The 23,220-nt window shown below is 42.1% G+C and overlaps 1 protein-coding gene across 4 annotated transcripts in view; it reads left to right on the forward strand.

The window, feature by feature from the left end:
• Window positions 1-23,220, forward strand: part of ano1b (anoctamin 1, calcium activated chloride channel b) — a 37,369-nt gene continuing 14,149 nt past the window's right edge. For 2 of the 4 annotated variants that reach the window (XM_083667340.1, XM_083667337.1), the window contains exons 1-13: window positions 1,323-1,389; window positions 3,138-3,310; window positions 8,111-8,467; window positions 11,477-11,575; window positions 11,834-11,985; window positions 13,195-13,249; window positions 14,610-14,661; window positions 15,082-15,137; window positions 15,553-15,594; window positions 18,732-18,796; window positions 18,952-19,086; window positions 20,931-21,091; window positions 22,873-22,955. In XM_083667340.1, coding sequence (XP_083523466.1) covers window positions 1,329-1,389; window positions 3,138-3,310; window positions 8,111-8,467; window positions 11,477-11,575; window positions 11,834-11,985; window positions 13,195-13,249; window positions 14,610-14,661; window positions 15,082-15,137; window positions 15,553-15,594; window positions 18,732-18,796; window positions 18,952-19,086; window positions 20,931-21,091; window positions 22,873-22,955 — 1,491 coding nt within the window. In that variant the 5' untranslated portion in view covers window positions 1,323-1,328. Of the gene's footprint in view, window positions 139-1,322; window positions 1,390-3,137; window positions 3,311-8,110; window positions 8,468-11,476; window positions 11,576-11,833; window positions 11,986-13,194; window positions 13,250-14,609; window positions 14,662-15,081; window positions 15,138-15,552; window positions 15,595-18,731; window positions 18,797-18,951; window positions 19,087-20,930; window positions 21,092-22,872; window positions 22,956-23,220 lie in introns of those variants that run through there. The other 2 variants (XM_083667339.1, XM_083667338.1) reach the window with 2 other exon arrangements.

The following is a 23,220-nucleotide window of genomic DNA, read 5'->3' on the forward strand; positions in this document are numbered from 1 at the left end:
TTTTGACAAGAGCGCGCTTACCGTCCGCGAAACGTCGAGAGGCTGGCTGGCTGGCTGGCACCGGAGTCACTATGGATTTAAATTACCTGTAAACCTGTCTCTCTCAGCAGTTTGGGCAGCCTATTTCATAACTTGCAGGTAAACGTGTTGTTGTGTATATTAGTGAATGATGACATGAGAATGTGAGGATGTGGGCATTTGGAAACAATTAGTAGGCAAAACATGATTTCAGATTTTGCATCTGCGTTTTTATAATCAAAAATGCCATCTACATTTTTACGCGCGAAGAACAAGACAAGTCCATAACCAAAGTGCGTAATAGGAATAGGCATTGCAACAATGTGTGTATTATATCTATTCCTCAAGTGTTTTATAATTTGATTGATGCAATGTTGGTTATTAAGGACAGTGAAATAAACCAAAGTAGTTATCTACATTGATTGGGATAGAGCGCATGCCATGGCTACTTTACCTGCTTGTGATAAGCAGCAAGATGATCAGTGAGAGGATATAGAGAGTTAAAATAACCTGAATCGTTTCATTCTGAGCTTTAAGAACATTATGTTGTACCCTAGCCATACTGTATACACAATGTTATTGTGTTATATCACTAAATGTCAGAGGATGTTTTGTAAACAGACCTTTTTTGTTTTGTAAAACAACCATAAATAAAGGTCGGTGGCAACAGTGGGCAACTGTTTGACCGGCCATAGCACTGCTTGGCACCAAATCCAATCGTCCCCACGTACCTTTCCTATTGTGTGGCCATGGTTTAATGATGTTCCAGGGGAAGCCCAGTCCGATTCAAGGGTGTCAGGTGAACTTTTCCGGCAGTATGACCAACATGTTCTTAGAGTCACCGAGTATTCCCTGTGGCTGAAGCTTCACCTGCTTTTGTCAGTCAGGTTTGTGTGTGTGCTGATCCTTCAGAAGGTCATGCTGTATAGCCTGTGGATGAGTTGTCCGTGTGGTCATTGTATTAACACATTCAGTCATTGTAAGTAGCCACTCTGTGTCTTTTTAAGAAACTACGTTGTAATGTTGCAACTTATAAAAGGGTTTTTTAGTTTCCAGCTAGTTTTCATTTGAATGTTGAATCGGTACAATCACATGTACCTTTTTTAAAAATGTTTTACTCTAAGTAGTTTGTGTCAGTTGTATTCAAAACAGGAAGGCAGGTGTAAGAGAAGTGTGTCTGACGTTTTTGTGGGACAGGACTAGTGTGAGTTTTAGGGCTGTACTTGAGGTTGAGAGTATCAGTTGGAGGTTGGAAGAGAGGAGTAGGTCATAGGGTGTTAGACTGTGGTAGTGAGTGTGTTCATGAAGACATGGATGAGAAAGGGGCAAGTCCAAAGAAAGCCTTAGAAAGTCACAACATCGAAGGAAATGGTAAGAGTGAATTATTTAATTAATTAGTTAAGCCTATTTACTGAAGGTACAGTTGGAACTTTTGGGTTTGATTGATATATCTCTTTACAGCACCAGCATTCAGACTTGAAATTGAGAGTTTGAGCTGCTTAGAAACATCATATAATAAGTACTTTTGTTATTTATGAAAAAAGCTCATATGTCAGTGTTCGCTGTTATTATTAAACAATACAGTACAGCATCTCTTCTTTGCTGATTGACAGATGAGATATTGAGATTTCTACTCATAATTTAACATTTTTGTGTGATTTCTCACCATTTTGGGTGTCTTTTATGAAACTGCTTTGTCGGTTGACATACTGTCAACTTGATATTAATTGAAGTAGTGTGTCCAAATTCCACAGAGAGACAATTCTAAAATAAGACCGAAGGAAGTTCTTTTTTTCTCCTCTTTTCACTCTTTTTTTTTTTCAAACATCGATTCCCACGGAGACTCCTTCTAATCCTTGGGTCTGCTTATTTAAACTGCCAAACATACAACTGGATGGAAGCCCAATGGTTTAAAGCTAACAGGGAATTCAAGTTGCACAGAAGTGAGCCCCAAGTCAGAGATAGATAGAGGACTTGATGGGGACCAGCTGGACAGTAACTTATGTTAGAAGAGATGCACGCACATCTCTCTTTTGAGTGGAGGAAGAGCACCATCCGGGTGAGGTTCAACAGAGTCCAAAGAGCATTTCACATACTGCAGTAAGGCTGAAAAATAAACAACAGCTCAGCTGCAAACTCTCAGATGTCATCCCTGCTCAGACCTGGGTCTGGGGCAGTGGAGAGATCAAGAAAAAACAGATAGAAAAAGGTTTTTTGGATGCTTTCATAACAACAACACACATACACACACTTTTACCCATGTTGATATTAAATTATTGTGCATTTTTTACCTGAATTACAGAAAAGGAGAGAGGGTGATAAAAAGCTCTCTTAGAGGTTTTGATTTTTAAATTTTTATTATTCGCCTCTTAGCATGCTTCATGCGCAAGTTGCCTTTCATGTTTTGCCATGCATATCAATGTAATTGAGTATATATGTGTTATAGTCCACACTGCGCATCTGTTGCTGTCAGTGTTGCATGTACCAAATTGCAGCTATAAATTTGAAACATGGCACTGAATTAGATGGACACATGTGTAAAGGTATCCATCGCTGTCTCACACAGCCGTTAATCCAACCATAAATTTAAAACCAGACAGCAAACATCTACATTTCCAGTAATATGTATTGTTACGAATTATGACTTATTAGAAAAATACAATTGCTGTTAATATCCAAATACAGTATGTTACATGATGTACTTTCACATTTTCACATCGCCCATTGCGGTCTGCTCTGTAGGGAAGGTAAACTGTTACTGCAGCCATTATCAGGTATTAAAGTTGATTTACTCACCTCAGCTATTTTGATCCATAAGGCCTGAAACTGGAAACTTAGTCCTTCTAGATTGCCCCAAGCTGAGTTCTGGCCAATGGTTCAGGAGCACATGATTTGTTACAGTAGAGACTGTTATCCAGTTGCTCGTTCCACTGCCTGCCTTCTTAAAATGGAGGATATACTTCATAGTAGGTATACTCAAGTCATATATGCTTATACTGTACAGTGTAATTTGAGAAAGTAGCTTTGTTTATGTTGTATCATACCTTATTGATCATTTGTTTAATACACAACCACATTTTCAGAGGGATGTCCTATGTCACCAGTATTGTTTTCCTCAGGTAAAGCCCATTTGGCTCAGCCGTGTCCAGAAGATCCCACCCACAAGGTGGCCCATATATCTGCCATGAAGAAAAATGAGAGGCAGACCCCCATCCCTGGCAAAGAGAAAGAGGTGGATATCATCAATATCAAGGGTATCGAGGACATAGGATATATCCACCGGGATTCAATAGTAAGTAACCTTATCATGACTGGTGGCATATGAAAGTCCCCAGCCAGGCAGCATTATAGTCGCAGCATGTAAAGCATGTGCTTTCTGGAAAGAATGTTGCACTTTTAAAACCACTGTTGACAGTGGAAAACACCCCCCGGAGACTAATTAGTGTGTGTGCCCTCCCAAGTTATGGACAATATCTGCATTGTTTATTTTATAGTCAGTTCATTTGGTTCATTCTGTCCATTTCTGTATGCCTCAGATATGCTGTGTCAAGTGAAGAGAGTCTGCCCCAGCCACTTACTTTACTCAAGATGATGTTATGATGTTCATATTCTTTTCTCCTCCATATTAGTTGTTCCACTTGGCACTGTGACAATAGTTTACGACTGTGTTTATTCTTGGCACCAAAATGCACTGTGCCCTCTGATCTTATGTCAACTCATGTCTGCTAGCTACAATACAGTATGTGTTGGATATTTTAGGGTTTATGTAGAGACAGAACAATTCTCGCACAGGTTTAACATAACTTCCTTTGTGATGCTGAGAGGACTTTAGGCCAGGTGTGAATGCAACTTAGGTTGGAATCCAATCATTGCAGCCAGGTAATAATGGCCAGCTTTTCCACACTGCGCTTACAGAATTGTGTTGTGTTTACACAGTCGCTTAGTTTGCACGAGATGAAGGGTGTTGACACTTGATCTTGTTGCAAACGATGGTTAACTTCTCTGCCAGGTCAACCATCAGTACTGACCGGATCACGCCTGGTTTATGGGTTACATTTTGACTTTCATAACTATATTGGCATCTGTGACACAACCTTTTGACTTTCATAACTATATCGGCACCTATAACACAGTCTGTTGATTTCCATGTTGCTTTGTGAGGTGGAAAGTATCTGAACACTTTGGGGTAGACCTACAGGTCGCTGTTAGGTCATGTTATGTCTCCTTTATTTAAGGCAGTTAGACCATTCTATTGTTTATTAAGCTTTTAGAAGTTTTACTTTGTTTGACGCTGACTTCATCAAACAGATCATGTTTGTAATAAGTTGTTTTAGAGGAAGTGGGGCGTAGAGGAATATAGTCTCCTGTGGACTTGTGATACAAATCCACACATTATCTACGTCATACCACTCACTTGAAATTTGCCATGAAAAACCACATCCTTTAAGAAGTGCCTGGTCTTGCTAGGAGTTGCGTTACGATGCAGGATTAGCCCTGGAGCTTTCCACTGTTTCTCCAGCCATCTTCCCATCCCTATGGCGAGCGCCCCTTCCACAGAGGACCTCCTCAAGGTCTGTGGGTGACACTTCTTTACATGTCTCAGGCAGGGCTACCCATCACAAGAGTGTGATTCCAAATCACCTCTGCTACAAGGGCTCCCCTAGCTGTACCACTTAGCCTGGGGCTGGTTGCTGATTCTGGGTCCACCACATCCTTATGTTCCCTGTGAGAAGTGAACTTTACCCCAGCTTCCTGCTCAGACTGACACATGTTTCCCACAGGGACTCGCTGGTCAGTGGTTTACAAGGCTGTTTCTGTTTTGTTTTGTTTGTTAGATAGCTAGCTGCTGTGTATTTTTTACTCTTTTAGGCTAAAAATAAACCTACCCCGGATGCTATTTTTCTGTGTTACGTAATGACAGGATTTTAGTGTTAGCCCAGAAATTGTTGTTTTGTGCCTCTTAACTTTCTTAATGTATTCTGAATTGAAGGTGCACTACGCAAGATCATAAGGGCAATTTCACCTTTCCATTTGGTTAGCTATCATCTGTATTATGTAACAGTACAGTACCAAAAACATTACCGTTCCTAATTGGTCAACCATCAACGACTATAATATCTTGGGTTTATTAATGGATTTGACGCCCTGACTGATCCAATGACAGACTGTAACAATGTAGATATGTAGTTGTGTCTAAGTGTTTAATTCCCCCTCCTGTTCATGACCCCGTCTCAGTGCCACATCCTAAGTGGTCCTCAATCTCTGTGTTGTGATGAGATGTTCTCTGTCAGAGGACCCTCTCGGGAAATGTTTGTGTTGTCCGAGCCAATGTTTACGTTACAATGAAATGTAATGCATCTTAACCTTGACCTCCACACGATTAGCAGCTCCCTATAAAATATATTTGTTATTGCTTTTATATGTAATTAGGGATATGCTGTAGAGAGGGCACCTTGAAGGTATTTTAAATCAAGGCTTTACAGTTTTGTCTAATATTAGCTCTTGGCTTCTCAGACTCTTCTCAAGTAACAAGTGGAGCTTGCTTGCTTGCAGGAAGACATTGGGCTTGGCTCACCCTTGCGTGGAGAGCGAGAGAGAGAGAGAGAGAGAGAGAGAGAGAGAGAGAGAGAGAGAGAGAGAGAGAGAGAGAGAGGCAGAAGGAAAGAGAGAAGCAGAAGAAAAGAGAGAGAAGCAGAAGGAGAGAAAGAGAGAGAGGGGGAGTGCTCTGTTTTATAGCAGTCGGCGGTGGCGCTCGCCCTAGTGATGGGAAGATGGCTGGAGAAACAGCGGAGAGCTCCAGGACTAGTCCTCTGCCTCATAGCACAGCTCCGAGCAAGACCAGGCACTTCTTAAGGGATGTGGTTTTTCATGGCAAATTTCAAGTGAGTGGAATGAGATAATGTTTAGATTTGTATCACAAGTTTACATAGTCCACAGGAGACCTAACCGTGGCTCAGAGGGGAGTACTTTTTCACAGTTTGGTACTAAATATGTTGTTGCAGTGAAGATATTTTGGGCAGTTGTTTTACTTTGCTATGCTTTTAAACTTTGATGTGTGGAAAATGGTTAGACAGAAGTTAGAGGTATGTTTGTTTGATACATGGAGTGCAAAATACAGTTTTGAAAACCCGCGTAGGCCTACATTGACTTTGTGAAGTAAATAGATACATTCATTCAGTCTTTGTAGAGACAACTGAATCCATTTCTGCTTTGCAAGCTTTTCTCTATAAAAGTATCTTAAAAGGAATCACGTGGCCTGGTTTGACAGCTTGTAGAGAGATAATTATGTAGCCTAATTTCTGTACTGTAAGTGTCTACCGTACAAGTCTGGCTATTTCTATCTATCTTTATTTTTACCTTTTAGTTTCTAGTTTCTAGTTCCCATTAGACAAGCAGCAGTAAGACAGCGAGTAAGTCTGTGCCCATATGACAGAGTGTGTGTCTGTGTGTGTGTGTGTGGGGGGGGGGGGGGGCTGCTCTGAAATGTAGATCTTCACTATAACGTCATGACACATTACAAGGCCCTTATCATGTTTGTGCCTGTGACAACTGCTTGTAATCTTACTCACATGGGCTTTTCACACTGCAGGGCTGACCCAAACCATACTCTGCTGGCTCAGATATTTCCATTTCACATTGTCCTTTCCAGTACTGTTAAAGCAGCAATTATGGTAGATGCATACATACTGTAACCAGGCCAGCACAGTACAACTCAGATAGCCTCAATTTGGTTCAGCCTAGTAGTATGAAAAGGAGGGCAATGTTCTGTAGTGACCTGGTCCTGAACTCTTCTCCCTGACACAAATGGAACTAAAGATGCCTTGGCTTTCATGCAATGTGATTATGTTCCACTTAGAAATGAAATAGTGTCTTAGATTCTCCTCGCCATCATGTGAGGTAGAAATGTGGAATTTAAAATGAGGTCAAAGTGATTGTATTGAGTGTATGTGGGGCAAGCCACTTACTGTAGATATTGTGATTAAAAATAGAAAATCAGTTGGGTCAGTGCTATCTAAATAGTCTGCAGGAGTATTTGAAAATATTATTATAACTGATAACACAGTCATACAATTTGAAGTATGTTGATATGGTCTATTGGCTGGACAGCAGCTTGACATGACCAATCCAGACCTATAAAGATCATAGTCAACTTTGTTTTTGGGAACAACAGTTTAGATATTAAAATATGTCCAACATGTAGTCTTACAGTACACCCAAAGACACACACACACACACACACACACACACACACACACACACACACACATAATTACCTTAACCGCTGATCACAATTAATGATAATGATAATATACAATATTATTGTATCCAGCCACCACTAGCAGATCAAGCATACACACTTCTTACTGTAAGTTATGGAGTATTAGTGACTGATTAAAAACATTCAGAGTCAAGCAAGCATAGTCAAATGCCTGCATCTGTTGACTAGTGTGACACCAGGTCATCCTACTGAAACCAGATCACACACATTTATATGACAATGTCATAAATTCACTTAAAATCCACAACACAAATATGCTAGTGGAATATATCAAAGTGAGCTTCTTAGAAATAGTAAAGAAATCCAAGGAATATTAATTAGTTATATAGAATGTACAGTATGTACTGTATTTACACAATGTATTTTAGGCAATTCCATGTGAAATTCTATATGTTCAACATATATTAATTCTAAAATGGATAGTCAGTGATATTAGTGATTAGGTTAATCTCTGCACACAATCAGAGCAGCAAATATACTTTGTTGGATATGAAACTGCAACAAATGTAACTAAAAACATCTTCTCAGCAATTGTCTACCCTGCTTGTTTTGCAAATGGACATACAGTACAGTAGAAAAGGTAAGACTGAGTTGTGTCAGCTCCCAAGTGACTAGAACTACCCCGGAGCCCTAGTGGGAGTAGCTTGGTCACTCTCCCACCTTGACCCCTCTAACTGGCTCCCTACTAGCCACTCTCACGAATGCATAAGCCGCACCCCACACACACACACACGTACACACACGTACACACACACACTCATGCTCATCCAGTCCCCAGCCACTCTCATGCACGTCCCTCCCCTCTCTCCCCAGCTCCTGAACTCCCTGACACCTGAGGAGAACACACGATGCCAGCACGGCCTGTACTTCCAGGACGGGGAGAGGAGGGTGGACTACATCCTCACCTACCACATCAAAAAGCCCAGCAGCGGCCGCTCCCACCGTCAGTCATCACGCCTCACAGACAACGCCTTCACCCGGAGCCTCCGGCGCAGCCGTGGGCGGCCCCCTCCTCCGACGCCGACTACTCCCACAGGAGGTGACCCCGAGGCGGCCTCACAGGACCACGACCTCAGCATGGACTACCACGAGGACGACAAGCGATTCCGCCGGGAGGAGTTCGAGGGCAACCTGAGGGATATGGGGCTGGAGCTGGAGAAGGATGAGGATGTGAGTTGCAATGGATGGGCTTCTCTCTCTCTCTGTCTCTGTGTTTCTGTCTCTTTTTGACACAGCCCAAACCCCCCCCCCAGTGTGTATTATCATCCACTGTGTCCAGTTCTCTAGTGTTAGCATTAGCGCTGTCTGTCCAGGTCTAGTGTTAGGGTTAGCGTTAGCTTAGGGAGAGCATTCCACCACAACACGGCTGGTACCTCAATGTCTTTGTTTCCCAGGGGGGACGTTGGATCAGGGGGATTTTTGTCTTTGAGCTGAGGTCAGCCTGTTTGCCTGGAGCCCCCACCGTGAACAAGTACACAAAAGATACATTGTAGTTTGGCACAGCACCAGCTCAAACCGGCCTATAGTGAGTTAGCAGGTGGGTGGGGGTGGTGGTGTAACCTTTTAACCTGTTCACTGTCATTGGTTTGTTTGTTGGACTTTTGGATATCACAGAACTCAGATGTGATAATTTGGTGAAGATTGGTTTGTCTAGTCTTCATGTAATGTCAACTTTTAAAAGTTTTAATAAGTTTTATATTTGTTTTTTTTAAACAAAGCCAAATGTTATTTATTTGCCCTCTCAACTACTGATCAGGAGCAAAAGATCAGCTACATCTCATAAAAACAAAGGCACCCATCAACTCACGTTGTTGGATGTCCTGAATCAGAGAGAAATAATCTGAGACTATCTAGTGCCTCCAACCAAATGCTGAAGGTGGCAGAATGACAGCTGCCAGAAGGGATCTCTTTACCCCGGGACAGCCCTGTAAGGCTCAACCCTGCCCAGGCACATGCTCATGGGCTGAGTTCCAAATCAGCCCCGAGACCCTTCCCCCTACCCCCCAAGCCATCCCTGTAGATTTGAGAGGATTGGATAGGTTCAAGCAATGTGGGCAATTTAACTTTTGCCATGTTCCTCATACTTATCCAACTCTCTCAGATCCTCTCAGATCTACAGGACTGGCTACGGTGTAGGGTCTAGGGGCTGATTTGGAATTAATTCCTGGCACAGGCAGCATGGCAATGCCAGCTGGAGTATCACTCAGAAAACATTCACTGTGCAATGCCAAGAGCTGCCAGAAACACTTTCACACATGCAGAGAGAGGTCGATGCAGCAGCGTTCGAGGAGGTTGATGTCCCAGTCATTTCATTCAAATAAGTGTGAGAGAGAGAGGGAGAGAGACATAGCCTATCAATCCTGTTTGGATTTCAAATGTGTACATGTATTTGTTTTTAATTAATTTGGAGCCACTATTTCATTGAGTGAGAGAGAGACGTATCCTACATCGAAGAACTCATTTGGATGACATTGTTAGCTAACCGCCTTGTTACCTTATTTGAAGATTGATGATTTTGTTTGGTATTCAAATTGCACTTTAGCCACCATTCCATGAACAAGCGTTTTCCCCTTGTGTTTATCACGTCTAATTGTTTGTGTTCTCTGTGGAGGAAAACATACTGAATAATCTGGTCTTATGATTTGGTTCATGTGAGAGAAGGGAGGGGGGGGGGTGGAGTAATGTTTAGGTATTTTATCATTTCCTCTCATCGTCGCTCCATTGTGGAGTGGTTGATTATAACAGGCGCCCGTAGTATTATAGATCATTATAAGGGCTGTTGACACAGACTAATCTGTATATATTGGACACTTAGTGGGACAAACTCACATCTGGATCCAATAAGATGAGGGACAGTTGACGATGGTGGGAAGGGGAGGTGGTGGAGTGTGAATCGTTGCTACTTTAAAAGTGATGGGAACTTAGGAAACACTTGACTTTATTGTGATCCTATGACTGTGTGATATAATAACTATTGTAAATACTCATAAACCATAACCCCAACCCCAAAACATATGTGCAGTGTGACAATGAGTAATTGCAATAGTTATTACATGGTTGGAACACTCCGTATGATGCTGCCTCTCAGTTGATGCATTCCAAACTTTTCTAAGACGGCTGCACTGATTTGTTGCCCTTTTCTAAGTTGCTGAAAATGTCACTCCTAAACATTCTATATATTGTACAGCACTGTGACATTTGTAGTTTGACATATTGACAATTACAGTTCATCCTTTATGGATAAGAGACAGAGAGGAAAAGTGGGTAGGATTCTGTGCATATTTTTACAGAATTATTTAGTAATTGGTTTGATTAAGTGTTTTTTGTTGTTGCTTTGACTGTTCAGAGACAATTGGTTGTTCAGGGTTGCAGTACATATTTTGTTTTTCTTCTCATGAACAAGAGTGAGACACAGGTGTTCAATGAGGCTGCATATCACAATAATGGAAGACAGAGAGCTGCTTCTTGGCTGCTCGACTTTCCTTAATTGTCTTTGCTTTCAACAGTTGTTTTATGCTGTGCCAGGAGGAGAAAACATTAAAGCAATCACAGTTTCTGTGTAGACAAACTATCACACACACACGCACGCACACACGCACACATGCATGCACACACGCACACACACACACACACACACACACACACACACACACACACAATAATCGCCATGAAACCACTCCCATGTTGATGCTCTTGAACTTTTTCTCATTACATTACCATGATTCACGTCTTGTATTATCTTTTTCCAAGATACAAATGTTTACATTGGAGACTAGTTTTGTAATGATTATCTGTTTCCAAAGAATGGCACCAGATTCCTCTAATGGATTCCCATGTCCCCCCCTCCGCCATAAGTATTCTTCCCAGACATTGTTGTTTTTGAACTATAGAGGAGGGATATGTTTGGAAAGCTACATTTGTTTACTCAACTGTCATCCAGCATAATGTATGACCTAACCTCTTTAATGACAATGATAAAGTCATGCATTTCTTTGATGTCTTCTTCCTTTTAAAGTCAGTAGCCTGCTGTTGCTGGTCAAGTAAAGGATCAGATACATATGATATGACGTTTGATATGACAATTATTTGACGTATTTGCTGAAGATGCTCCTACAACCTTACTCTGTCAAAGAGATTGTCAAGGAGATTTGAATTTATTTGGATATTTTATTTTCTCAGACTAAAACTCCAGGTGTGGGCTTTGTGAAGATCCACGCTCCATGGAATGTCCTCTGTCGAGAGGCTGAGTTTATAAAGCTCAAGATGCCCACTAAAAAAGTAAGTCTGCTGATAAAAATTACAGATGCTAATCTCATCTAGACCTGGGTCAAATACACATGTCAAATACTTACGCTGTGTTTGATTTAGCCTGATAGTACAATGGAACCAATGAAATAGTCCCAGAAGTGCAAACTCGCTTTAAGCTATAATATATCTGACATATGAACAGCACAATTCAGATCCCATCCTCTCTGGTAATGTTTCACTATACCCCTGGTAAACCCCTGGTAAACATGTGTTGTTGTTTTTATTTAGGTATATGAGGTGAAGCAGAGCAGCGGTGTGGTGGAGAAGATCAACATATTGATAAACAAAGTGACTGAACCGCTTCATCCTAACGTGGAGGAGAACAGGAATGAGAACATCAAGCACCTCTCCTATACCTTCTCAAGAGAAAAGCAACACTTGTAAGTGGAGTACATCTCTATTGTACATTTTGCATTGACAAAAAAATGACTAAAATTGTAAAAACTCTTACAATCATGTATACAGTGCTTGAAGTGGAAAGATGGCAGTATTCATTATTTTGTGCTGGTAGACCGACTCGTTTTAATTTTACAGTACCAGTGTTCATATTTATAGACAAGTGAATACCGATACTAAAGCAGTATAACGTGTCATGTGCTGGTTCACCAATGTGTGTAGTAGCCCAACTCAGGCACTGCATGTGTACAATACTTTTCCTCAAGGTCTTTGTTTACGCTCCAACGCTCTTCTTTCGGGGACATTGTATCTATTTCTAGTTGACTAGAGGCATGTGGCAAACTGTACGTATGTGACATATGGCAGAGGCCTGCTGACACACATTGAGGACAAGCAAGAAACCCCTTCTCTCTGATTAATTGATAAATATATCCAACTGCCAGAAGGCTTGTCAGAGCATAACTGTTTACATTATTGATTGAGAAGGAAGATCCGATAGAAATTGGGTATGAAAACAAGATACAGAAGGGTAAACAATTTCCTGAAAAGTGCCAAACATGAACCCCGTTAAGTGTAACTCTTCCAGGAAAGACATACCAGCTTCCACACGATCCAGGCCAGAAGCAGAAGTCAAATAAACACAAATCGATGTTGTGTTTAATGTTAAAAAGAAAGCCTTAACGGCTTATCTTACTCAAACAACACACAACCGTATTTGTGCAAGACATAAAACTATAAATAGGGTTATTTTCGCCCCGCATCGGGTTGTTGTTGTTGATTTATTTTCACTAGAGATTAGACATGGGTTATTTTTAGCTCTTGGGCTATCCGCCTTATGATATTACATCCCCCTGCTATCTAATAATCTGATCTCCCATACCTACATGTATGCTTATGAAAAAATGTGTGTGTGTGTGTGTGTGTGTGTGTGTGTGTGTGTGTGTGTGTGTGTGTGTGTGTGTGTGTGTGTGTCATTGCCTCTCTGTGTGATAAGAACTCTGGGATGGTGTTTATAGTGGGCTGATACTAGAGTTGCACTAGCAGACAGTCTCTTTATAATGGAACTGTATGGCTGGCTTTACTGTTGTATGAAGCACCTGCCTATGTACCCAACTCACACACTGTTTTGTGTTCATCTGTGTGTGTGTGTGTGTGTGTGTGTGTGTGTGTGTTTGTTTGTTTGTTTTTAACAGGTTCGATCTCTCAGACAGAGACTCCTTCTTTGACAGTAAAACAAGAAGCTCAATAGTAAGTGTTGCAGTGTGTATGCAGTGTGTGTCTGTCAAAATATATATCCCAAACATTGTGTGACAGGCACTAGCATCCTGACAATGCTAGACATCTTTTAGTTGATTGAAGTACAATTGAAATGTGAAAGCATTTTTTTTTTTAATATTATATCCACAATAACGTCATAACCTCTGTATTACATCATTGGTTAGTTATGAATGTCTATACTCTGACTGCAGAATGTACTGTAGGCCTACTGTAGGTAAACATAACTGGAGACACACACTCTGCATTTTTGGAGACAGGCAGCTAAATTAATTAGGTTGCTAGGAGTAAATACTATTTACTATTAAGTAAATATATTTAAACTTTAAATATTTTGCTTGAAAACCTTGGGGTGAAATGTCCACAGTCAGTTCAGGAGTGATGAAATGAACAGGAAGGCAGGTGTTCATTTGTGACCTGTAATGTTTACCTGGCAAACTTAACAAAAAAATGCCTTACAAGTACAGTCAATGACTAAATATTGACTTTCAATATTTAACTCATCTTGGGGCGAAACTGTGCACATAGGATGTGACTAGAAATGTTTGTCATTCATTATCTACCAGTCCGACTTGTCTTCAAAAGTGACAAAAGACTTCCATAGTGTATTCAAATGGTGGGATTGCGAGTTTGTGCTGAAAATGTAAAATTCTACAATTTGCTTTATCATGCTTTTCAGTGAGCACATTTCTCTCTCTCTCGCACGCGCTCTCTCTCTCTCTCTCAGGTGCAACTTTGTATCAACAATGCTGCGCTACAGATGTGGTCTCAATAATGCATTGGCACTTTCTCCACACATTTCCCCGCCAGTGATGATAAGCTATATTGCAGTCTCTCTATGACAGGCTGTGACTCATGTAGTCTCTTGATGACTCTGCACGGTCCACACCCTGGAGTCTGTCAAACATAGCTTGTTCAATGGTAACTGAGCAGTCAGAAGTGGTAGGGCAGTTGATGTTCAAAATGAAATTACTGACAGCTCCTAACACCAATCGGATGTCACAAAGAGGAAAAAGAGGAAATCCTGGAATTAAAAACTGACATACATCTAAGATCCATTCATTGCATACAGTACTGTACTGTATGTCATTGAGAGTGCACTAAAAATGCAGTTTCTAGAGCTGAAAAAAAATGGATTCCTCCTGAACCCCCACATGGGTTGTGCATGACCTTGGTGAAAAATGTACCCTGGTTACAGCCCTGCTCACCACTATAAACTGCAATCATGATATGACCATAAGATTGTCGTTCTCTGTTTAGAATGGCTGTGTGCTGTTCTGTAGAGCTTGTGCAATTCTCTAATTCACTTATGCTTCCCTCCCTGTCTTATCAGGTTTTTGAAGTATTGAAACGTACAAAATGCACAAAGGCTAAGTATAGTATGGGTAAGCCATAACATTCTTCCTTGTTTTATACAGTATGCTGAGTGTCTCCTCTGTCTTTATCTGTGTGTCTGTGTGTGTGTGTGTGTCTGTGTGTGTGTGTGTGTGTGTGTGTGTGTGTGTGTGTGTGTGTGTGTGTGTGTGTGTGTGTGTGTGTGTGTGTGTGTGTGTGTGTGTGTGTGTGTGTGTGACGTTAAGACAGAGATAGTCCTGTAAACTTAGATACTCAAATTGACTGTTACATTGAAAAATGGTACATCTTGGTTGTCCTACATGTAGTAACAGTTGTGCCCCCCATCCTTTTAAGGACATACGGTAATGTAATATAGTCTACTTGGGAGTGCCAAAAGCAGTAACTAAGATCAACAGAATGAGACAGTATTTGGATTTAAAACACAGCAATACCGCCTCATTTCTCTACAGGGCTCACCAGTTTGCTTGGTAGTGGGGTCTACACAGCGGCATACCCTTTACATGACGTGAGTAGTCTTTGCAATCAGTATAATCATGTCTAATGTCTTGGATGAATCCTGCCTTAAGGCTGAATCCTAACTAGAGATCCTTGCGCGTAACTCAATGTTCGGCACAAATCTCTCATTGATCTCAATGCGTGATTTGAGTGAAAGTCACTCGCAAGTTATGCACGGATCTGAATTTAGGATTTGGCCTAATGTCACATGACTGGAAAAAAGGTCAGAGGCCTAGTTTTTAACTACAGGATAACTATGGCTCAGAGCTTTTCCCGGTGAGCTCACTTGGTCAGGAAAAACTGTCATTCAGTGTGTCATGTTGAAAGTTGATACAGGCCTACTGCAAATTATTATTCAAGATGCGCTGAACTGAAAACCAATCTGGACAAATAAGACCCTGCAATAACTTTTGTATGTTTTGCAGGGAGACGTGGACGGTGAAAACGCAGAACCCAACGATAGGAAGGTGAGTGACTGTACCATGCAGACTGACCCTAATTCCAAAGACCACACTGGTTTTAATGGCTCTTTCCAAAGCAGTGTAAATGGCTGCCAGACAAGACTAATACAGCAGCGTTGGTACAGGGCAGGCAGACAGCTCACTTAGACAAGGGCAAGTAGTCATGTTATTAATGAGGATTGCAGCTTGTCTCAATACCTTGTTTGTTGGCACTGAGGTCTTTCCAGGTCTTCTCTACGGACTGAAGTGTTCTTTCACTTTCACTTTCTCATTCTCTGTCTCTCTCTTTCTGTCTCTCTCTCTCTCTGTCTGTCTCTGCCTCTCTCTCTCTCTCTCTCTCTCTCTCTTTCTCTCTATCACTTTCTCTATCATTCTTTCCCTCTGTGTGTGCGTGCGTGCGTGCATGCGTGCATGGTGCAGGTGTTTACTTTCTCTCCAGTGAGCCTTGGCCGTTGCCCTTCAAAGTGTCCTCAGCTAATGGACTGCTTTCCTGAGTTTACACCTCAAACACTAGAAGGGAGTTTTGGATTCAGATCTGAAGACTCAGACTGCATGGCCAAGTCATTTATTTAAACATATTACAAGAGAGGTGAAGATAATATGAAAAGTTGAATGGATCCAGCACATTGTCGTCAGTGTAGGCTTTCGTGTGTTAGGAGTGTGTTACTGTGCCATCTGGTGCACAACCACAGGGGAGTCCTACTGGCTTCCCCTATCATTGAAAGCAGGGAATAATAACATGTAATTGAGAAATTATCTGAGAAAGTGGACGTGTCCTGGTGTCTTATTTCCGCCCCCCGTGGGAACAATCACAATAAGCTCATCTTGGCAGGAGAGAGAGAGGAGAGCTCGACTAAAGAGAGGCCAGGCGGCCTTTTCATGTCTTATCACTATCGCTACAACCATCTGTTTTGTCCAGACAACAAACCAGTCAGCTCAATTACCGTTTACATACTTAATGTTCTCTGATATACTGTAGCTTAGTCGTAATCGTGCTGATTAAATCAATGTACTATAAGCTAGCGCAGTATACATAGCTTATGAGGATAAGGTGTTGCTAGCCTAGAGTTATTTTGAAATGGTGGTCATTTTATGATATTCGTTGTGTGTGTGTGTGTGTGTGTGTGTGTGTGTGTGTGTGTGTGTGTGTGTGTGTGTGCGTGTGCGTGTGCGTGTGCGTGTGCGTGTGTGTGTGTGGTTGGGGTAGCTCAGCCTTTCCCTTTATGAGGATAAATGTGGCATTGGCACCGCATCAGAGATCACTGTCACTCTGAGCCTCTGCAGGGAGACAGTATGACATGGCTGGCTGGCTCAGTTTGGCCAACCCCTGCCTGGTTGTCAACATGATGGGCCAGAGGAGGAGCAGGGGAAGGAAAGCAAAGCTGACCTGCCCACGTGTCGCCTCACTGTCTGTTTCAACATCAGAGCAGTGTAGGGCAAAATCAGAGACACAGACTGTGGGCGCCAGAGGTCTGTGGGCCGGTAGTTCTCGTACCCAGCAAGGAGAGAGAGAGAGGGAGGGGGGAGTGGTACAGAAAAAGAGAGAGAACGAGAGACCGAAAGAAAGAGAGGTAGGGTAGGGTTGGATAGACAGAGGGGTATATAAAGAGAGAGAGAGAGAGAGAGAGAGAGAGCGAGAGAGAGAGAGAGAGAGAGAGAGAGAGACACACACACACACACACACTCTGGACTTAGATGACATTAGAGACCCACAGGCTTGATGAATTATGGGCCTGAACTGACAGAGCCTGGAGGCTAGTCATTAGTTGAATTATCTCTATAGGTAATGTCTGGATGGTATAAATATGCTTGTCACATTAAGGCATGGTCTCTACTCTCCACTTGCTCTGTCTGTCTGTCTGTCTGTCTGTCTGTCTGTCTGTCTGCCTGTCTGCCTGTCTGTCTATATGTCTGTGTGTGTGTGTGTGTGTGTGTGTGTGTGTGTGTGTCTGTACTGCGCTGTCAGGTTACAGTTAAGGTGGTGACCGTGGCACTGTGCCACATATTGGGGAGTGTTAGAGGAATGCGCCAGTGTGAGCTGAGACTTGAGCACACGCACACAGATCACATTACGGCTGTCTACTGTAGCTGTGTGTGTCCCAGGAACAACCTGTTGACAGGGTCTACATGTGCACATGTATGTACTGTAACAGTGTTGGACATGCATGCTTTATCTGGAGTCCTACCATGTCTTTAATGATGTTTCCACATTGAGAATTATCTTTTGCTTGAAGTTTGCTTCACAATGGAAAAAATTATATTTTTTTGTTGATAAGATAATTGGAGGCCAGAGGAAAGTATAAATGCCGTCCAACATTTGACTGTCTCTAACCCAACAGCATATTTGAACAGAACATTTTGTCCACGTCTAGCAGAAGAGAGAGGTGCAGAGAGATAGAGAGAGAAAGAGAGAGAGAGAGAGAGAGAGAGAGAGAGAGAGAAAGAGAGCGAGAGAGAGCGAGAGAGAGAGAGAGAGAGAGAGAGAGAGAGAGAGCATGGATGGATGGTTAACTGTACAGCGTGACTGAGCGGAGGCGGAGGATAGTGACACAGCGTTTAGAGCCTGGATTGAAAACACAGCTGTGGCCTCATACTACATACTGTGTTCTCCACTGGTCTCACAGTCTGTCCCCCTCATCTCCCCACTCTGGCTCCCGTTGTCCCCCTGCCTTTTTTACCTTGTCTCCCCCCTCTACCCTTACACCACATGTGTCCCCTCTCTCTGTCTCCCATTGCCTTTCCGTGTCTTTTCCGCTGCCTCACACTTTCTCTCCTGACTCCCCCTTCTGCTCAAACTCCCCCCCCCCCCACTACTCTCAACTCGCCCCCCCCCCGTCATGTCACAGTAGCATTCTCACCCCTGATATCTGTCGACATGTGAAGGGAAAAAGATCCAGCTTCAAACATCTCTCACCCCCATGCTGTCTATATCTGCAGTTCACACACCCCCTATCCCATCTCACTCTCCCTCCCTGAGGTCAAACAACCTCTTCACAGCTTTCTCACAGCAATCATATTTACATCATGTTGACAATCATGTTAAAATAGATACTTGTCAGTGAGAACATTTGGAAGGATGAATTCATGGCTGAAGATAAATGTTGGTTTGAATGTAACCTCTTTGATTGTTTTCTATGTTCCAGCTCCTGTATGAGGAGTGGGCAAGTTACAGTGTCTTTTACAAATACCAGCCAATCGGCCTAGTAAGGTGAGTTCATAAAGAATTTTAATCCTAAAGTCATAATTTCTCTACTGTGGGGGTTTAATCTTGAAAACTGAACTTGTTCTCTTCTTCTTCTTCTTCTTCTTCTTCTTCTTCTTCTTCTTCTTCTTCTTCTTCTTCTTCTTCTTTGTCTCCTACAGGAAATACTTTGGGGAGAAGATTGGCCTGTATTTTGCCTGGCTGGGTCTGTACACCCAGATGTTGATCCCCGCCTCTCTGGTGGGAGTCATTGTGTTCCTGTACGGCTGCGCCACCGTCGATGACAACATTCCCAGGTCAGAAGCCAAGGACACTGTCACAATAGTTGAAACTAACTCAATTGGATCTCTGAGTGGACCTGCACCAGGTCACACATCTACCTCTCTGTCTCCAGAGGACATTTGATTTGATGAAGCTGGTCCCTTCAATTATGTCAATGGTCTTCGGTCCCAATTCAATCAATAGCATACAATGGCAAACCGCACTGCAAATTCACATAGAATGTTGTGCTGTTTTGGAGGTGTTAAACCGCCTTAAAATTGTTAAAAGTTGCACACTATTCCTCTCACAGACATTGTCATATTGACACAAAATCTGTCCATAAAGTGTAAAAACATTCTGACTGAACCTGCAATGGATTATTTATACCTTTTTCTGCAACTAATTGAGTAGGCAATGTATATAAGAACATTGAACAATATCCTCCGGAGGTACTGTAGGGAAAAGTAGAAATCTGACCTCACAGTCCACTCTGAGATCCTAATGAGTTTGTTTCAAATATTGTGACAACTGTAGTCCATCATCCACAAGACAGAGAGTGGTTTGCAGTGGGACAGCACACATGCACACACACACACGCACACGCACACGCACACTCACACACACGCACGCACGCACGCACGCACGCACGCACGCACGCACACACACACACACACACACACACACAAGGCTAACTGTACTGTACCTTGGTAACTGAGAAGAAGAAGTGCTCAACCTGACTCCATGCCAAACTTAGAACAAACAACCCTTAAATGGTTTATATTCAATGCTTACACTAAAAGCCCATAAACACACTTATGTTTTGTTTATGTACCTATGGTGTAGCTTGATCACTACCTCTGTCACCTCCCTTCTCCCTACTCCCTGGCTCACGATGACTAACAACTTCAATCATTTCCACTTCCTGGGGGATCATGAATGATGCAGTTTAGTATTGATAAGGTGGGGGTCACTTTCCTGCCCCCCCCCCCCCCCCACACACACACACACACACACACACACACACACACACACCCCAACCCCAGCCCCTGGCTGGCAGGCCAACACTATAAATAGGGAACCGTCTCTTCCTCACAGCGCAGAGAAACACAGAGGAGGTGATTTGTGATGTTCAACATCTGGCTGACGAGTCCAGCTTCCCCCCTGGCTCTCATCACAGTCAGGATATTTGGACACAGTCTGCTTTAAGGTGGACGAGCAGTGCGAGTGCTGCTGGTCCCAATCCCTGTACAGCTATTAGATCATTATGCAGTTAGCCCAGACTCACCTTTTGAAGGAAGTAAAGGAAAGACCAATTGACCCCCACTGACATATTATGTCAATATTTTAATCAATAGTCTTTTCATCTTAACTGACATATAGGTACACGAACATGGAATATTTCCATATTATTAAATATATAATATAGTAGTTATAACTTTACAGACAACATTTCCCGTCCATTATTACATTTTTCCACTTAAAGGGTTAGTTCAATATTATTAAACTTATAATCAGCTGGTCCCTTACCTTGAAAGTAGTCTATTGCCCAGGAGAAACTTTAATCCATGGTTCAGGGTTGTTTAAAAAGCCACTACTAACATTAGCTAACTTTAGCCACTGTTGTTTTTTTGTTAGCGGTGGCTAAAGTTAGCTGAAGTTAGTCGTGCCTATTTTAAAAACTCTGAAGTTGTTTAAAGGTAAGGAACCATCTAACTATAAGTTTAAAAATATTGAACTAACCCTTTAAATTGCTATATGGAGAAGGATAGCCAATGGATAGCCAATGTTAAGTGGCCAGTCGACTGATAGTATGTGTCTGTCTGTCTCTCTCTCTCTCTCTCTCTCTCTCTCTCTCCCCCCCTCTCTCTGTCTGCTACAGTATGGAGATCTGCCACCCCAACAACAACATCACCATGTGCCCGCTGTGTGACAAGGCATGCAGCTACTGGAAGCTGAACACAGCCTGTGGCACGGCCAGGGCCAGCCACCTCTTTGACAACCCTGCCACCGTCTTCTTCTCCATCTTTATGGCACTCTGGGGTAAGAGGGTCAGACAGCACTGTAGATTACAGTCGGTGTCCATATTACTGTGTAATTACTATGTAAAGTCCAGTGTAACAAGTATTGTAATGAATGGATGCATTGTATTGTTGCACTGTGCTTGCACTGTACAGTATGTAAGGTTATGGTTATGGTTTAGGATTAGTGTTAGGTTCAGAGTTAGGGCTAGGGATGCTGCTGTACTATCAGTATAGTGCCGTAATCTTAACGTGTTACTGAGGGTTATCTACAGTTTCTAAACAAAGAAAAATCAGACTACTCCTCACATTCCCTCTGCTCTTTCTCAATCTCACCTGTTTGTTTCTTCCTGCTGTTTTTTTTTGGGATTTTTAGTATTCTTTCTTCCTCTGGTCATTTCCTCTATCTCTCTCTCCCTCTCTCCCCCTCTCTCTCTCTCTCCCTCTCTCTCTCTCTCCCTCTCTCTCTCTCTCTCTCTCTCTCTCTCTGGCGCTCTCCCCTTTATGACTGTCCAACAACACTAAACCCAACCCCTGCACCGTACAATATCTGATTATGTGGTTTAGTCACCGATGCTTTCCCCTTTAAAAATGAGCTCTTTGCTGGTGCTGGAGCATTCCTGGAGCCTGCTCTGTTCTGTGTCATAGACGGGCCTGACACAGAAGGAAGGAAGCAATTGACTGGAGCACAGTACAAGGCCATGGGTTCAACATCACAATTTATTTGCGGTATAATTATACCACAGTGTGTGTGTGTGTGTGTGTGTGTGTGTGTGTGTGTGTGTGTGTGTGTGTGTGTGTGTGTGTGTGTGTGTGTGTGTGAGTGTGCGTGTATGGTTTATTTTCACTCTTGGATGTAGACATCTGATGGGGACAGATGAATGAAGAATATATCAGTTACAATATTCTGGATGTTATGCATATAACAAAATGAAACTTTGAAGGAGGCAGGCAAATAGGAAGCCTGTTTTATTACTGTAGCTCAACTTGGATACAAGATACTCCCAACGTACAAGTTTAATGCTTAACATTACAACATCTTTATGCAACTCCATATGAATGCTTTAATGGATGAAAATGTTGAGGGGGAAATTCTAAAACAGATAGGCAACCTTTTTGTCAATGGGCTAATATGTCTGAAATAAAGGCCTCAGGTCCCTGTCTGCATATTACCATCCCACATGTGCACCTTGACTTTGTATCACACCACACCAGTGTTGAGGCAAATTTAGCCCCTCATCTCTCACACTTAACAATTGATCATTTTGGTAATTATGAATTTAATAATTGATTATTGCAATCCTAATTTTAGCTACCTTTCCCCCTCACATTATCTTTTTGGGAAGGCTTAGGGACTTTAATTGGAACTGCCATTTCCACTGATAACTAATTTCCCCCCTAATAGCTACAAGTAACTTTTTAGGTAACTTTTAAGGTTAAAGGTGCAGTCCGTAAGATGTGTAATATGCAAGTAGTCCTTCATGTCTATGGAATAGTTAGACATGACTTGACATACCTTTACACTGTCTAAATTAAAACAGTTTAAAGCCTGTCTTGTTGATGTTACTGACAAAATATATTATTTTCATGCATCTTTTATTTGTTAAGATTGTTGAATGAGATATTCACGCTTTTAAGGAATTCTATGTCAGTTCACTGTATTTGCCTTTTTTAGTAATGTGTTTTATTTAGGCCTGTTTTCAAACCACACTGACACAAATAACAGGAACAAGGTGGTACAGGTGGAGCCATAGACTAGTACAAGCTACTAGCCATAACTGTTAACTGTGTCCTGCTGTGTAGCGGCCATGTTTATGGAGCACTGGAAGAGAAGACAGATGCGTCTGAACTATGAGTGGGACCTAACCGGTTTCGAGGAGGAGGAGGTGAGTTGCCCTCAGTTAGGCTCTTTTACTTCAGACTTTTAGGTCTGAAACATTGGCGTAAAAACTGTACTTCTTAAACTGCCCAAGCCCCACCCGCATGCCACCAAATTGATATTATTGTATCATTGCCCAGTTGTGTCAAATTTGGGGGGAAATTGTGTTTTACAGTAACTTACAACAAATGTATTTTTCCTGTTCCTGACCTCAGCACAGCACAATAGAAGGCCATACCATTCTATATATATATACATTTTTATCAAAAATA

Source organism: Argentina silus (assembly GCF_951799395.1).
Source record: "Argentina silus genome assembly, chromosome: 3".
Lineage (NCBI taxonomy): Eukaryota > Metazoa > Chordata > Actinopteri > Argentiniformes > Argentinidae > Argentina > Argentina silus.